Raw genomic sequence first — 18,837 nt, forward strand, 5'->3', positions numbered from 1 at the left:
AGTTTTTTATATTTCAGTCTTTTTACATTTCTGTCTTCCTATATTCCTGTCTTTTAAAATTGTCCGTGTTCTATATATCAGTGTTTGCAGTCACTGCAGCGTGTCCAATTATAGCGACAGTTATACATATGGTTGAATTAATACATAAGTATTAATTCAACCATTGTTATACATACCTGCGAGTCACGCGTGGATACGACGACGTCGTTATTTTTTAAGCAAATACTCAGAAAAATGAGTGGATCGTATTATCTAAATAGCGACACATTTTTACACACAGCACGGGCAGAAAGTGAGTACAACGCTACCTGGAGAAAGTCTCACTAATTTCCGTGACTGAGTGAAGCCTGATTAAAATAGATGAAAAAAACTGTTTCTTTCAAAGAATGGAACGTAAAAATTTAAATTATTTTTTTTTTCTAAATACAGTGAAGAAATTCTGATTCAATTATTCATAAATAACAAAACTCGAGGGAATTTTTCCCTGATTGGTTTTTATGATTAATAAAAATAAATTATTAAATTATTTGACAATAATTTATGCGGCCATGGCCTTCCCATTCTTAATGATTTATTGACCTTAATTAAATTTAGGAGCTGAAAATAAATATTTTGTCTATCAACCTAAATTGAGAGCGAACATTTTCAATTCAAAAAACCCTTTTTACGATCCCTAATTTTTTACAACTTTACATGTTCAAACAACCTCAACATCCCCATTTATAGATAAATGACTGTTAAATAAATAATATAAAATAAAAAATTCTTTCTACCGTTGACCCTAGAACAATCTGAACCATTTTCACATTTCTGGGGAGGGTTCTTGAGCCCTTTAGACTTGCCTGGCTTGCAGGAGGAATTTTCTTGAATCCTCAGCCCTCTCCGCATCCATGTACGGGACTCATGGGACTCGGCATCCTTCGCATGGGATTCATTTTGAATAAGATTATAGGATTCATCGTGAGCCCGCAATCCTTTTTACATTCCTGGGCTCATTTGGCGAAGGTTCGTGAGCCCTAAGCCTTGTTGGTTCATTAGGGTAATGTTCATGACTCCTGAACCTTATTCACGTATATGGGGCTCATTTTGGCAGACTCCAACCCAAATAAGCCTGCTACTCTAAAAAGAATAGAGGCTCAAACTTCCTCAAACCCGCGAAGCAAGAAATAGCACGTGGCATGCAAGCGCTATAGAATTTTTGTGCGCAACGTTCTTTGCCTTAGGGGATGTTTTTTTTCTACGCAAGTTCCGTGTTAATTAAATTCCTTGGAGGGGAACCCGTAAATTTTGAAACCGGTGGCCGCTATACGACTTTATTAATAACAGCGTATATGAAAATTGTTGAGTATGGACATCGTAACCGTTATCGCATTGACAGTATTTATAGAAATCGTTCCGGTCATAACATGTCAGTATTTATGGGAATCGTAAGATGCGCAAAGTATTTTCGTATAGAATGCGATGAATTTTTTCCATTTCGTTGAACCTTTTCCCAAGCAGATAAGTTCTGAAGCTCTTTCGGACCAACCTATTTGCTCTTGAAATTATAATTGTAATCAGCTATTTGGAATAAGAAATGTTCAAAATAATAGGCGTTAGTTTCGTGATCCATAAAAAGTATAAAAAGTTGAAAAGGATACGAGTTGTTACGATAAATACTGCATTCAAAGCTAACAATAAACTTTCAGGTACAGGCCAAATCCCGACACGATAAGTATCCTGGATACGCGCCCCAACAGCCCCTATATACAATATCCCGGCACGATAAGTATCCTGGATACGCGCCCCAACAGACAATATCCCGACACGATAAGTATCCTGGATACGCGCATCACAAGCCCCTTTATATATTACGGCGCCAGGCTTGCAAGACAAGCTTTATTCCAACAATATTAGACATTTTTACAGCATATTGTTCAAGTGTTGTTCGTTGACTTGATACCATATTATGTATTGTTATTAACTATAGAATGGGGAAAGACTTAAGAAGTAATTAATCCAGAAGTTCTTCACCTTAAACATTGCTGTAGCAAACTAAATTAAACCTGTTTAATCGTACAGGACGATTTAAATGATGACTTCGGTCAGAAGTCTAGTCCAACATTTATTCTTTTTAATCGCGCGTCACCGATTGGAACTTTCGTTAATCGACATTCAGGTACGAATAGCATTGAGCACCTTTAATATATCCGTAGTAAAGGTCAACCATTTTTCTACAAGAGGTAAATCCCGTTACTTGTCTTTCAGGTACGAATAGCGTTGAGGGCGAATAAATAGTATAGTATAGTATCTTCGGCATTAAAGAATAGGCCTGGATAGGCCTGTCGCCGATTCTTGTACTTTACTTGACTAGACTGACCTTTTGATCAAATCTTTTCAACGGACGGTAGATTTAAAATCGCTTCTAGATATCAGTTGTTCCGTAGGACACGAGGCATTTTAAGACTGAACATATGCTCATGCATGGCCTTGTCTAGTCTGTTCTTGAACGCGTTCATACTCGGAGCGTCAACGATGCTATCAGGGAGGCTGTTCCACATGTCGGTGACTCGAAGCGAGAAGAAATGTTGTCGCGTGGATAAGTTGAACCGCAGTTTTTTTAGTTTATAGCTGTGGCCCCTGGTGTTGGTTCTTGTTTCAAATTCTAGTAATCCTTCTGGAACCTTGTAAAAGCCATGAGTTTACTTGTATGCTTCAATGAGGTCACCACGCAGGCGACGATAGCCGTGAACAATATGTTAACCTTGTCTCCACGCTCGTCTGATTTTCCACTAACCTGGAATCTAATGCCCGCTCTTCGACACTCAAGAAAAATTATTAGTGAGTCAAGATGTACAAAAGTTGAAACATTTTCTTACCCACACAACGAGGACGCAGCATGGCAAGGGAAGAATAAAATGACAATAGAAGAAGTTTTATTTGACAGAACTGAAGTCAAGAGAGCTGTACACTGTAGGAGCTAAACGCACTCTTATTTACAAATGAACAGACCTGTAGTGAGCCTAACCTGTAGAGAGGCTAACCTGTATTGAGCCTAACCTGTAGAGAGGCTAACCTGTATTGAGCCTAACCTGTAGAGAGGCTAACCTGTATTGAGCCTAACCTGTAGTGAGCCTAACCTGTAGTGAGCCTAACCTGTATTGAGCCTAACCTGTAGAGAGGCTAACCTGTAGTGAGCCTAACCTGTAGTGAACCTAACCTGTATCGAGCCTAATCTGGAGAGAGGCTAACCTACAGTGAACATAACCTGTAGTGAACCTAAACTGCAGTAAACCAAACCAGTGAGCCTAACCTGCAGCAACCCTTAACCTGTGGCAACCCTAACCCCGCAAAACAAAACCGATGCAACAAATTCATCGTTAACATAAAATGTAATAATAATCACGTCATACGAATATACGATTCACGAATAAACGTTGTACGAATAATTCGTATAACGATCTCAAAAGCCCACACATAATTATTATGAACAATAGACGAGGCTATAACAAATGAAGCGAAGTCCAAAAAATATTTCTAAGTTCATCGTGAAGTCTTCAGAGGCAATTACGTGTAGAGCTGTGTACACTCACAAGAATTAATGGCTTCATGTTGTCCAAATAGTGACACTTTCTTATCCACAGCACGAGGAGAACGCAGACGTAGTACTGATACGCGTTGCAGACAGGCCAAAGTGGGTCAGAATGACCCACGCACAGACAAAAAAGTGCATCGTTATTAAGACATGGTCTCGCTTGTCTCTCTGAGTGTAAGGTTAGAAGAAGTGATACGCTATCTACAAGGTGAAATAAGTAATGTTGCTTATAATAAGAATAACTTTATGTAATTAATAGTAATAACTTGTAATAACTTTATAATAATAACTTGATGAAATAAATGATAACCAAGTCATGACTATGCAGAAAATCAACACAGAAAAGTTATGCAAAAAGCAGACGAAAAGTTTCTTAAAATAAAATTTAATCTCTGGTTTGCAGAGCAGGACACAAAATTCGTTTTTTTTAGTGGGCAATGTCAGTGAAAATTATTATTAATAACAATTATTAATAACAATAGTTCGTTAATTTACACCGGTTGATTAAAACACCGTGTCAGCCAGAAAAATGAATGGGTCTTTTTGTCGAATATTGACTCACTTTTTTATTACTTGCACGAGCAGAGAGCGGACGTAGCATTGATACGTCCAGTAGCTTGGCCAAACTGGGTCAGAATAACCCAAACCAACACAAAAAGTGCATCGTAATTTGGAAAAATTTATACATATTTATTTGAGTGCATTATTGCCACAGCGATCACCGATCAGCAAGCAAGAAAATATAAAATATTTATTTTCATGATTATTCAAAAAATATTACTAACATAAATTTTGATGAGATTTAATGTAACAAAACAAATTACCCGAAAAAAAATAAACTTTATGATGATATTATGAAACATTTTTTTTAACGAATCTTGCTGTATTTCTTAAGAGAAATTCACTGTGAAGACAAATTGAATTTTTTAAGTATTCTTCAAATTTGAATTCCCACGCTGCTGCAAACCGAGGCATGATGCATACCATACCGTAAACGGGGGTGACTTGGACCGTTTTGACATGTAAAAAAAGAAATTAAAGAAAAGAAAAAGTTCATGCCTTATAAAAATTGTATTGATGGAAGTACCTTGAGAAAACCTATAAATGCAATGAAGAGATATATTTCAAGTGTATTTAATACGTGACTATTTCTATCACGAAAATATACGCGCTAAAATGGTCCAAGTCACCCCATTTGACGGTAATGTTGAGATATGCATTGTGAGTGGCAGTGTACAAATTGTGAGTGGCAGTGTACAAATTGTGAGTGGCAGTGTACAAATTGTGAGTGGCAGTGTACAAATTGTGAGTGGCAGTGTACAAATTCTTAGTGGCATTTTATTATAATTATTCTCATATTTTATAATATATCACACACGCAAGAGAATCTTACATAAACATAGTTGTAGTTTAATTTTTTTACATCGTAAAATATTTATTTAGAACAGAACTAAAGACGGGACGTTTGTTCCTGTAAAATTTTCGACTTTTAAATTTAATTTCAAACATACACTTCTAATTACACTTACAAAAATGTATGGGTTAAATTGTCCAAATATTGACTTACTGCATTGATTCAGAGGAAGAAAAGTGCATCGTTATTTGCACACAGCCTCACTTATTTCTCTGAGTGCTAACAGCCACATGATGGCCCTCATCTGGCCCAACTTGACCCACTTAGGCCCGGCAAAAGTGCGTATCATTGATACGTCTTATCTCTGTTCTAAAAAAAGTGTCAATATTTGGACAGCAGGACCCACTCATTTCTCTGAGTGATGTAGTGCAGGACAAAGGATGCCAGGCCGGTAATATTAGTCACTCATACAACTAACGTGGTAAGTGTCACACAAACTTATCGAGATCAATTGCTGTTATCTTTTATCTTTGCAGGAACTACGCGGCAACGAGACGAACAATACGCACTCAAAGAAGCTCCACCGAAAAAAATAAATTAGTAAAAGCGCTAAAATCATCAAATTGTTCACGTTTTGAATGAAATATTTATCTTTTGTCAGAGACATGACCAGGAAGAATTCATACAGGCATTCTGGTCAGAGACATGACCATGAAGAATTCATACAGGCATTCTGGTCAGACTCTTGACCAGAAAGATTTCATACAGGCATTCTGGTCAGAGACATAACGAGAAAAATTTCATACAGGCATTCTGGTCAGAGACATGACCCGGAAAAATTCATGCAGGCATTCTGGTCAGAGACATGACCAGGAAAAATTCATACATGCATTATGGTCAGAGATATGACCAGGAAGAGTTCATACAGGCATTCTGGTCAGAGACTTGATCAGAAGGTATTTATTAAATTCATGTTACTTGCTTTCTTTATAAACTGAAATGTTGAAGATAACAACAACGTTTTCTTGAAAAATTGAATATTTCGAAGACATTCTTTTGCAAGTCACGATTTTTTTAGTCCTAAACCAAAGAAAAAAATTTCGTCCATGATTGGCATTTAATCCTGAAAATCTAACGTCACAAAAATCTTAAGCCACATAAAACTGTTTAGTCGAAAAAAATTCATAGGAAATAAAATCAATAAATTTCAAACATGTCGTCAACTTCGATGGCCAAAAGCTTTTAATTTAGCAATTAATTCTAGAATTTAGAAAAAACTTCTTAAAGGCATAAATTTTAGTTTGTAGAAGCACTAATATAATAGAATAAATCAAGTTTAATCCTTGAATTACCAGTTCAGCTTTAACACTTTTTGAACATAACATAACAGGATACATGCTTACATCAAAATCAAGCCCCGTATAAAATTAAGAGTACTGCTGGTAATTCAGCATTGAAATCAAAACGAGAAAAAAACGAAGAAGAAAAGAAGTTTAGAAATAGACATGTTGATGGATGGATATGTTGAAATGCAAAGAGGGTCAATCCTTTCGCGGAAAAACATTGAAATATCATGCAATTAAAATTTCAGAAACCAGTAAAATAAAGTAAGAAGTATTATCCAAAACATTCAATCGTATGTATTTCTAAAAATTTCGCAAATGGAGGTTTAAATCGCACTTGAAGAATTTATTAAATGCGCTCATTCAACAAAATATTTTTTATAATCAAAATTTAGTTCATACAGATGAAAAAAGTAATAACATAAAAGTTTCCATTAATTCAATTCAATCATGTTACCTTAAATAATAAAACATATATTATGACTTCCACCTTTTAAAAAAATGCGCAAAAAGCGTCAATATAATCTTCCGAGTCAAAACTTTCATATTTTAATGATCATATTATATTTTTTAGGCATGGTAGGTGGTGATGATATACATGGAACGATGGTCAGATAATTAGTGATTAACTGAGGCCGTGATAAAGACGCCTTAAAAACAAACAGGAAGTCGTGGTGGGGCATTTTGTGAAGCAATTTCAAGTGACCATAAATGGTAACTTGCCATCAATGGGTTTAATGTTGTTCATGCAAATGCAAGCAAGCTGAAACATAAAAGAAGATATCAACCATCAATAAAAATTAAAATTCAGTAATGACATATAAGCAAAAGAAGGAGCCTTGAGGTACACAAGGGTTTCAATTGATAGCGATAACTCAAATACAAAATATACAGATTATACACTAGTTATAAATGGATAACGCATCTAACACAGAGATAAATGGATGGGTCACATTGTCCAAATCGAGATACCTATTCTTTCTCTCTGTAGCGTCGACACACTTTTTTGCCGGGTAAAACTGGGTCACAATGACCCACACAAGGACTAAAAATTCATCGCTATTTGGACATTTTTCTGAGTGAAGTGACAAAAACATTCAACAGAAAAAAAGTATTTGCCACAAAAATTCTGCAGGTCACCATATTTAATAAATTTTTTTCATTAAACTCAAGAAAAATTTTTTCTTGTCAAGAAATGAATAATTCAGAGAAAAAATTTGCTGTCGGCCAAAGTACAGCAGCAGAAATCGATAACATGAATTTATGAGAACTGTTCATATTCAAAAGCAGCGTTGCCAGACGCTAAAAAGCTGAACGAATGCATAATTCAGCGTTTAAATCCAGACGCTGAAATGTTGGATGGATCAGAAGAATAAATGAATATATCAGTAAAACTGAATGAATAAAGCTACTTCGTAACAAGCTTCATAACTTATAATCAAGTTTTTTTTTATCAAACAGAAATTCAAAACGCATCCGAGAAGAAGGCTAAACCAACAACGCTAAGCGGTATCAGCTGCAGCTCATTCAATTTATTCAGCTCTGAGCTGAATAAATTCCAGCCAAAGTTAAAAATTCCAGCTGCGTTACATTGAAGGTCCCAAGAGAAGGCTGAACGATCTTCAGATGAAGGCTGAGCTGCCAAGAAGGCAGGGTCTGGGCTTCTTGGCCGCAACTGGCAACTGCACAAGAATAAAAATCATTAATTACAATATTGTTTAAAATTAAACAACAATTATTGATTCATCTGATTTGTTTAGCCGCGATAGGTGAAATCTGTGATAGGGCATTTATCGACTGCTAGTTTTAAATAAACATTCATATTGTGATAGTTCTCTTAGTTTTCATTGCTCTCAGTGATTACAAACCCTTCCGAACTGAGTCAGAGTGACCCACAGAGGGCAAAAGGGCATCGATATTTGGCCAAGTCTCACACATTTCTCTGGGTGAAGCATTTATGAGAAACACCAACCAGACCCATGGAGATTTATTTATGTATTATGTATTACCATTCATACTCAGAATTACTCATTACATATCATGCATTACCAGGCCTACAAAGAATTACTCATTACATATCATGCATTACCAGACCTACGTCTGGTTATGCATGTTCTAATTGATTCTGCTTTTCTTATAGGTTTTGAACTTTTGAACTGACAATGGAGCTGGACTCTGAAACGTTTTCATTCTTAAGAAATGGTTAATATTCTGGCTGTTTTCTTTGCTTTTAAATTCCTGATTAACTTGCGATTTAAGCAATTTAGTAATTTTACTACTTACAAGCCTACAAAGAATTACTCATTACATACCATGCATAACCAGACCTACGTAGAATTACTCATTACATATCATGTATTACCAGGCCTACGCAGCATTACTTATTATATATCATGTACTACCAGCCATACAAAGAATTTCTCATTATACTATTCATCAGCAGACCTACATAGCAGGAGTTAGCAAGGAGTCCTGTAGACCCAGGAGTCTCTGTCGTATCCTTCATGCACGTGCTCCAGCAGCTTCTTGCGACGCTGGTCGCAGTATCTGTTACAAACATATTAGAAATAATAGTAGTATTGCATTAAATATTAAAATATAGATATTTATATAAATATTAAAATACTAATATAAGATTATTATTAAATTAGCATCATTTAATTAATATATATGAAGAACAAATAAAGTTACGATGAAATCAAATTCTGATATATTCACAATTCACAATAATTGTCCTGACATTTCTGTTATTAGCGTCATTTACATTCACTATAATTCACCGTCATTTGTCCTGGACTTCCTCTTCTTCATGGCACTTATACACGTCAATTCACATGTATTAGAAGTCAAGTTTAAGTTATTCATGTGAATTATTCACCTGTATTTATCCTGAACCTTCTGCTCGATATCAGCGAGGTTGGCCTGCGTAATTTCACATGTATTTAATCAGAAATTCGAGTTATTCATGTGAATTATTCACCTGTATTTATCCTGAACCTTCTGCTTGATATCAGCGAGGTTGGCCTGCGTGATGTCTCGCTCGAGGTACTCGGAGAGCTTCTCGGTCGAGGCCTCGAGGTCCCGTTGGTTGTCCTCGAATATTGCGCTCTGGTTGTTCTTTTGTAGGTAATACGCGAACACATATGTGTACATGAGTGTCTGGCGACACTCACACAGGATGTCTACGGCCTTCTGAAGAAACTGTACCTGCACACAGAACACATATGTGTACATGAGTGTCTGGCGACACTCACACAGGATGTCTACAGCCTTCTGAAGAAACTGTACCTGCACACACAACACATGTGTACCTCAGTACCTACACACAGAACACACATGTGTACACGAGTGTATGCACACACAACACATATGTGTACATACATGTTTGTCTGCACAGAAATGCTTATGCTCACATGTGAATTAAACAAAGCGAATTCAATTTCTGGAATTTAATTGGATTTGAATGGCATTGAATTAGATGTTAAAAGCATAAGATTGAATTTTTTTAGCATAGAATTGCATATTCTTCTGATAAAATTTAATTAGTGTCATTCAATATAATTCCTGGCATTTGATCGACTTATGACATGATCATACGTTTAGATTAGATTCTCATGTCACTAATAACCTAACCTCCATGTCATGCTCCTCACCTCAACCCATGACATTGTCATGTTCCTCACCTCAACCCATGACACTGTCATGTTCCTCACCTCAACCCATGACATTGTCATGCTCCTCACCTCAACCCATGACATTGTCANCAGTGGTAATTATTGGTAATGGTTACACGAATACCTGCAACAGTGGTAATTATTGGTAATGGTTACACGAATACCTGCAACAGTGGTAATTATTGGGAATGGTTACACGAATACCTGCAACAGTGGTAATTATTGGGAATGGTTACACGAATACCTGCAACAGTGGTAATTATTGGTAATGGTTACACGAATACCTGCAACAGTGGTAATTATTGGTAATGGTTACACGAATACCTGCACAAGCATGGTAATTATTGGTAACTGTCACACAGATACCTGGGCAAATGTGCTAGTTATTGTAAAAATTTGTAATTACTGGGCATTTACTCTTGCACAAACACATTTTTTTCAAACTAATTGCAATTTTAATATTTATTTATTATTATGCAAGCACCTGAGCAAACATAGAAAGTTTATTAGATTATTGTATAGTCATTTTTTAATTATATTCTGCAGAAGCGGATGCTATTACAGGAGCATATGCACAAACGTGTTGAAAATTATTGGGCATTTATAATTGATAATAAAAGCCTACTATGCGTCCAATGGAAATAGCAGAATAAACAAATAAAATATTAATTAGGTATAAGTGTAATTATAACTTGTCCAAATTGTGCGTGGTTTTGTATACAATTTTTTACAGTATGAAAACATGTACATAGCGGCGCCCCAGCGTGATCTGGGACTGCAACATCTAGAATAATAATAAATGAATGAGCTAAAATTATCCCATTAAATTATCATTTACGATGCCATTGTAATAGGCGATCAAACTTGCAATATATAAAATCTAAAGAATATCTCGAATCTAAAATAACATTAATTCAACATTATTTAAATGTCCGATAACTTGTGAGTTTCCATCTCAGTAAATAAAGTTGAAATAACGTTGTTTACTCGATGTTATTTCAAAGTACAATGCTTGGCTCTCACCATGTCTGGCTTGCTGCAGACATTACTCACCATGATGTTATGAGTACATACGTCCTCATGATGGCTGCAGACATAATAATCATAATAATAGCGGTTTCGGCGTTTAGTAGGCCGTAGGCCTGTCGCCGATTCTCAACATCGCAGAACATTCACAGCATTTTGCGGTCTCGAACTCGCAACTCACTGCTACAATTCTGCTGTGCTTAACCGCCCGGCCTCCTCACCGATTCTGACCAGAAACTGGCGCACAGAGCTGGGATCGAACCCGCGCTCCTCTACGTTAATCATGGTACTCAGAACTGTAACCACTGGGCCACCTTGTACATAAAGATTTATGACAACCTTTGCAGGTTGCAAAACATAAATTTTAGTCCAACTAATCCATCATACTCACCATGATGAGCCATGAGGCTCCCAGGGCCCCAGGCAGACCCAGCAAAACTCAGACTTGCAGGCGACGTTCTTGCAGACCATGTGGTTACAGCCTCCGTCCTTCTCTATGATCACTCTACACTTAGGGCACTCCTGTCAAAATAAATCATTTGTACACAAAACTATTTATTCGTATATGGTTACTTTACATTCGCTACAGTAAAATGAGGGAGAGAACAGTTTGTTTGAATGCAAGGGTCCACAACGTGTTTGATATTGACTCCTGAAGGGGTTCAAAGACGGACTTCAAGGAGTACGATGAATTGGTAGGGGTTGAAAGGGAGTCAATCATGGAAAATATAATATATCTATATTTTAACATACTTTAAAAGAAACTCAGTTCGGTGATGACAGATATCCATATGAAAAACTCGCTGTCATCATCACATTTCTTGACCCACACATAACTTACTTCACGTATATTGACTCACGTATAACTTACTACTTCATCACATTTCTTGACCAACTAACTAATATTTTACCCAGGGATTCAAACGAAACTGACTTTGGTGTTAGCAGATATCCAGTTGGAAGTCTCGCTGTCATCATCGCACTTCTTGACCCACTCTTTGAGCAGGCTGCACTTGACTGGGTCATGCCAGTTGGCCCCGCAGCTGAAGCAGAAGACGTGCTGACACTTGCACTGCACGCGTCGGGCGTCCGCGTGGGGCGCCTTCACCACGAACTTGCAGTCGGGGAATGGGCACCAGCGCAGCTGTCTGTTGCACTGCCGGGGCATGGGGCGTGAGAAGGGGCATGGAGCGTGAGAAGGGGCATGGAGGGCGTGAGAAGGGGCATGGAGGGCGTGAGAAGGGGCATGGAGGGTGTGAGAAGGGGCATGGAGGGCGTGAGAAAGGGCATGGAGGGTGTGAGAAGGGGCATGAAGGGTGTGAGAAGGGGCATGGGTGACGTGAGAAGGGGCATGGGTGACGTGAGAAGGGGCATGGGTGACGTGAGAAGGGGCATGGGGCATGACAAAGATTAATTAAGAAGTAGAAACATGGGAGGTATGGGGAGGCCTTCTTTCTCTCAAAACAAAACAGGTCTCCACAACACACAACATTTATTATTGACACTAAAATCGAAATTATTAGTAACAGAGAATCTTTACATTAAACATTTTACCTCAACTAAACTCTGACACAAAGAAGATGCGTTCAAAATGAAAAGCAGCAATAGTCTTACGGCCAAAATAAAAAAAAAACGGTCAATATTCTCACCTCAACGAAGCTCTGGGATATTCTATGTTGGTATATAAGCTTGACTTTAGGATCCTTCAGGAGACTCATGACTTGACTGTCCTCCACGACCACAGGACAGTTGTACCCCGCACATGTAATGCACTGGCCCGTGCCCTCGTCTACTACCTTCGTACTGATGTACTCGCTCCAGCATGACAAACAATAGCGGTGGCCGCACTCCAGCCCAGACATCATCTGTAGCATTACAACAATATTAAGCATATTACTTTTTTTAACAATAAAATGTCAACAACCTTCATAATAATGTACTTTCTTTAGCAAAACATACAATAGTGGTGGCAATTGCATGATTAAAAGATAAAATGGTACAGCAAAAACAGGGATTACAATATTACAATTGTACAGCAAAAAACATGACCCAGTGACGTTTGAAATTTTCTAACGATAAAATATCTACAAGCTTGGTAGTACTAGTGTACTCGCTCCATCAGAACATGCAATGTCATCTGCAAGATAAAATAAAATAAACAGAAACATAGTTAATCCTTCTGTAACTAATCTAAAACATGATTAAACTTAGTTACACTGTTTACTTGAAGCACTTATTAGTTTGCGTGCAATGCCCCTAAGTACGTGGATTGATATTGTCGTGGATATTAATATCTATGACAAAGATATTAAGGCAAATAACTACTGTTATGCAGTTCGTATTACAATGAAAACATTCGAGGGTTATCGTATGTCCAAGAAACATATTGGTGTGAACATGACGTTTTTTTGCCGTTGTGCAACAATGGATGTTTTTTATACATGAAATTTTATTTAGATGGATAACGAGAAAGCAATACAAAGGTTTGATATTTGCATTCTTTGCGATGTTCCTACACATTACGAAAAAGATATTTTTCGTCAGTGCACGTCAATTCAATTTATAATATAAAACTTGCATCATCAAGGTATTGGAAGGCTGATATTTTGTTGAGTATAAACAGTATTTGTAAATGGAAAGGCCATCAAAATCTGGAGCTAACAAAGCTTGCCATCCAAAATGGATGACAAATGGATGACTACTCATTCATCTCAAGGAATGACAAATGGGTTGTTGCTCATTGAAGTAAATGGATGACAAATGGGTTGTTGCTCATTGAAGTAAATGGATGACAAATGGGTTGTTGCTCATTGATCTTTCTTTTTGTATGGACTGGCAATCTGTGCTTCTTCAAAAAGCTTCTCCTGGTTGCTGTCAAAGAAGCGCTCCATGAGCTTCTCCTTGTCCCATCTGAAGTGATTGAGCAGCAGCCGAGCTGTCGTGTGCGAGATCTGCAATACAAGAAATCATGTTTGTATTTTATTATTACCACCTGGGCAGGACAAATAAATAAATATATTCCTGGCAACAGATGTGCTGCAGTGTTAGATTCAAGCCCAGTGACCTAATTAAAGTTTCATTTAAATAATTGTTCAACTAAGAAGTTAAAGGCAATTTTTATGATGATCAACTGAAGCAGGCAAGTAACCCATCATGTGAAATGTCATTAATTGGATTTTAGATTGGATTTGATAAAAATTAAAAATATTCTACATCTATTAGTGCTAGATTTAAATTAGAAGTGTGGACTGTGATTATAATAATGACTAAAGTTCCATTCCAATAAATTCGAAACTGACCATTAAATATTAATATACTGCATAACAAATGGTCATAAAAAATGAGATATGTCATGAAATATAAAACTCAATGTGTTAATTTCAAGCATGACAATTGAAAATGGTGAGCATTGTTGACACTGAATGGTAACACAACATCAATAGAACTTCTTGAGGAACATGAAATAGAAAACATGCAATAGAATGAAGTCAACATTAGTTAGCTTAAATTGCATGATCATTGAACAACATATTACAAATAAATTCCTTACATAAATTTCTCAGTTTATACAGAGAAAAAGATACAAAGATAAATATCTAAATAGTTTTTAATTCCTCAATTATTATTTAACATATGAACTAGGATGTTGCTAAAGTATGATCAGGGACTGGCATGTTTAAATACTACATACCGTATAATATATATATATATTACCTATATATTCATACCCATCTATTTCTATACATACCAAGTATCCTATATGCATACCAATTATACCAAGGATAATACAGCCTTAATGAGATCTGACCTTAACAACACTGTTGAATTCTTTGATGCACTCAAGCATGTGTTCTGAAACATCTTCAGTTGAGAGAATTTCATAAGCCAGGTCCTCATTGTCTCTGATGTAGCGGTTGGCAGGGCCAATTCCTCCTTCACCATCACTATCAAAATCAAGTCCAACATCAACATCACTTGACTCATTTCCACTATCACTATCATAATGATAATCTTGCTCCATATTGAATCTGTTGAAGAAAAACATTAAAATGAATTCATCATAAAATCAGAATGAAAGCTGCTCAAGGGACTTTTAATACATTTCAGTTTCCTTCTAAGGACTTTCTGGTTAGGAAAGTGTGGTTTACTTTTTTCTAAATAAAATAGATAGTACCATCAAACAGGGCAATAAGGGACAGGTGGGGTAAATCAAGAAAGTCCTCCATCGTGGCATAAAAATGTCATAGCAGTGAAGCTAATTAAAATATTGCAAAACATCAACATTTTCCCTATATATGTTAGCATAAAGGAAGTTAGAAAATTATACTGCTCCAAAAAATTCCCTGAAAAAATGCTAGGTACAAAATATAGGGTACCTTCATATGGGTTAATAAGGGATGATTTTGAGCATTTTTTGTTAATAACTTTTTACCATTAATTATTTCATAAACAAGTTTGGGCTTATTTCAAAGGTGTGAAGGCTATCATATGGCATCTCAGAAAAAATTCCATTTGCTATTTGTAAGGTGCCAGATGCAAAAGAAAAGCATCCTGAATTACCCCTGGAAACAGGATAATTCCAGAAACTTGAAATAAAACTTAATTTTAAAACGTTTGGAGCATGGAGAGTGTAGTACTCATCCATTATTAACAGTACTCTGAAGTCCTCCTCTTCCTTTGTAGGTGATGTAGAATAAATAACATTTTCTGTGATTTGTACCTGTTTTTTCTTCTTGATATGATATTGCCATATCCATACATTACTGTATTATTGATGTAATATTACCATATCCATAGACATGCTATTGAGCATTGACAATGATCTTGTCCACTGCAAGCTTCATATCAGAAGCCATGTAGCATTTCTTCTGTATCTGTAAGCATACAGGGCTGGACTTGTAATTTCACACCAGTTTAATTGGGTTGAGTGAATTCACCATACCAAAAAAAATATAGGTAACTCAGTACTCACTGCAGTGAGTGACAGAGAGCGCATTTTCTCGTCAACGAAAACATGAAGTCACGGACGGACAGACAGATGGACAAGGTGAGCACTGAGCACAATAGTGCATTTTTTTTCATGAATGAGAAAATGCACTAAAAATATTGCAAAAACATACTTCAAACAGAAAGGATTTTTTAAGTGTCAACCATCATCTTCTTTGGAGGAATAAATCATTGTTTAGCTTAATTACTTTTCATTCTATGTTGCCTGGTGCACAATTTGATCTTTGACATTCTATGCACAATTTTGTGGTGACCGATGATGCATTAATTTTTTTATGTGAATTTTTTAGCTAAGCCAGGTGAATGTAATCAAAATTTTTTGTTGTTAATTGATTTTTTTGTTAACTGGAGCCTTTGCTAACCAAGGTTCTACTGTAAATGAGTTTTTAGGGGTGTCCTTTATTACCCCGGCGAGGAGTCCCTTATTACCCCTTCGTGCGGAAATGGCCGCCATTTTTTTTTTTTGAATGAGCTATACAAATTCTGTCAATCACGTTTTTAAGCTGACACCTGTATGTAACTTTATGCAAGTAAAATTTTTTAATACCAGTACTGTGGATATTTTTTATTGCTACAGACCTTAGCAGAGGTACTTTCCCAAAATCTCTCTTTTCACACTTTTTTCAGGGATTTTTTAGAGGTACCGGTAGTTAATACATGATTTCTTAACTTGCTTTATGTTACATAGATAGTAAAAATGTTGAACTTTACACTACCATTTTTAGTTTTGCTACATTTTAATTAGTTTAGCTGCTACAACATTTTTATGAAATGTCAGAGGACTGTTCCTTATTACCCAGCCCATCCCTTATTACCCCGTTTGACAGAAGCATTCTTTCAGGCACAAGGCATTAGGCTTGCAAAACTTTACATACAGATGATCCAATCTGGAATAACAGAGAGAATTTTCTTAAAATCATGGGTAAACAAATTGTTTCAATAACATATTATATATTAGCAAGACACATGGCCAAGATATGCTATTTTCTACTTCTTTATTTTCACACTCACAAGAAATTAGGCAAGACTCAAGAGCCCTAGGTATGAATAAAAGTGTCCTCATGCAGAAAAGTTTTTGTCTTATTCATGCTTGACTTCTGCCCATTATTCCAATTTGCTCATTGCTCTTAGTTACCTACAACCGAGATTGAAATTTTCCTACTTGTTTCTGGTATCTTAGGGCTCCGGTATGATGAATTTTTGAGACATATTGAATTTCACAGCCCAATCAAGCAATCATGAGTGAATCATGCACTTTTGATAACAATAAAATAGAAGGTATTTCACCCTTAAGGGAATTGTGCAGTTCCTAAAATTGTGGGAAAGCTCTAGTTGCAGGTTGATTGGTAGATATATATATACATGGTGCAATTCAATGGGTTATTTAAAAGAACCTGGTATCATGACATTTTGAACTGATCATGCTTCTTTACGGACTGAGCGCCCCACCGCACGACACACCTTGCCCGGCAAAAACTTCTTTACTTTTGAAGAAAGCGGCAGTTTCACTGTCAGCTCAGCTGATAGCTGCACTGGGCGTGGGTGGGCATTATTTGAATTTGAATGCATGCATAGATTTGAAATCCTATCCCATACTTTACGAGTCCTAAAGAGCCTAAATTTTTAATATGCAAATAAAAAATTTATGTTTCTGCATGGATTATAATGCTGTTACCATTAAAAAACTTTGAATTATCTCGGATGCAAGAAATACTTGCTTAAACAATTTTATTTTCAATAAAAGCAACTGGATGCAAGCCTTGGTTTGCAAAAACCAAGATAGCTTGCAACAACAGTAATTTCAGTGGACATTCATTTCTAAATTAAAATTTATTTATAAAGTATTTCTTGCATAAGAGATACTTTTAAGTATTTCAATGTTAACAGCATTAAAATCCATGCAGAAACGTAAACATTCAAAAGGTTTTAGGCTAAAATTTATGCTCCAAGTCCAAAGAACTGAAACCGATTTCAAATCAAAAATTACCAATGAATCGCGCTTCTGGCAGCTTCTGTCACAGCTGATTGCAGTTGCCGTGCATTTTTACTAAGGGATAGCCCAAGTTGCCAATACCTATTATTGTAGTCTTCGGTTGGTAAAAAATTTACAAATAACCTTGAATTATTGATTGCTAATTTCTTGCATTAGGTAAATGTTTATGATTAAAATTAATCATAGAAGTTGTCTCTCCATAATTCCATGTTGAATTAAAATTACCCATAGAAGGTTCACATACAGATGCCAGCGCCAGCAGCGGCAATCAAATGAACTACCTACTTTATTGTTTAGTATGTTGACTAATAATATAATAATATAATAATATCGTATTCTGTTTAGGTCCGGTCTCTCAAAGTGTTCCAGCAACATGTTTTCCATTACTAATTATTTAAATGTATTAACTTGTGGTGCAGTAAGATATTGAATAGTTTGAATTCAAAACAAAGATGGCGCGCCCGCATTCAGATGCCAGCTCCAGCAGTGGCGATCAAATGAACTACTTTATTGTTTAGTATGTTTACTATAATAATAATAATAATATAGTTAAGTATTCTGCTTTGGCAGTCTCTCAAAATGTTCCAGCAACATATTTTCCATTACTAATTATTTACATTTATCTATTTGTGGTGCAGAAAAATATTGCATTGTTTGACAACACAGTCAATGTACCACGTGTTCATATTGTTATAGTGTTGTTGTGTGACGTCACCGCAGGCCTGCCCAGCCAGCCGTATGTAAACAAAGCCACAGCAGTGAAGATGGAAGCGGCTTAGCATTGCAATCGATGGTTATTTGTGAATAACATTTTTGATTGTGATATTGCAACATATTTCTGATTGTGAAAAAATTTTGATTGTGAT

At 36.3% G+C, this 18,837-nt stretch overlaps 1 protein-coding gene and 1 long non-coding RNA gene across 2 annotated transcripts; both read right to left on the reverse strand.

The window, feature by feature from the left end:
• Positions 1–2,902: 2,902 nt before the first annotated feature.
• LOC125178436 lies at positions 2,903–4,201 on the reverse strand. The gene is made up of 2 exons (XR_007156892.1): positions 3,310–4,201; positions 2,903–3,119 (listed from the first exon to the last, which is right to left on the reverse strand). It is a non-coding gene; the product is annotated as an uncharacterized LOC125178436 (long non-coding RNA).
• Positions 4,202–7,474: 3,273 nt separating this feature from the next.
• Positions 7,475–14,997, reverse strand: LOC108665583 (E3 ubiquitin-protein ligase arih1-like). Its single transcript, XM_047882155.1, has 10 exons — positions 14,780–14,997; positions 13,782–13,922; positions 12,621–12,836; positions 11,906–12,127; positions 11,363–11,493; positions 10,262–10,269; positions 9,653–9,660; positions 9,252–9,478; positions 8,721–8,818; positions 7,475–7,953 (listed from the first exon to the last, which is right to left on the reverse strand). Exons 1-9 carry the CDS (start codon positions 14,990–14,992, stop codon positions 8,731–8,733), a joined length of 1,254 nt encoding a protein of 417 aa, XP_047738111.1. The 5' UTR covers positions 14,993–14,997; the 3' UTR covers positions 7,475–7,953; positions 8,721–8,730.
• Positions 14,998–18,837: the final 3,840 nt, after the last annotated feature.

This window comes from Hyalella azteca, unplaced genomic scaffold, assembly GCF_000764305.2.
Source record: "Hyalella azteca isolate HAZT.00-mixed unplaced genomic scaffold, Hazt_2.0.2 contig9792, whole genome shotgun sequence".
Lineage (NCBI taxonomy): Eukaryota > Metazoa > Arthropoda > Malacostraca > Amphipoda > Hyalellidae > Hyalella > Hyalella azteca.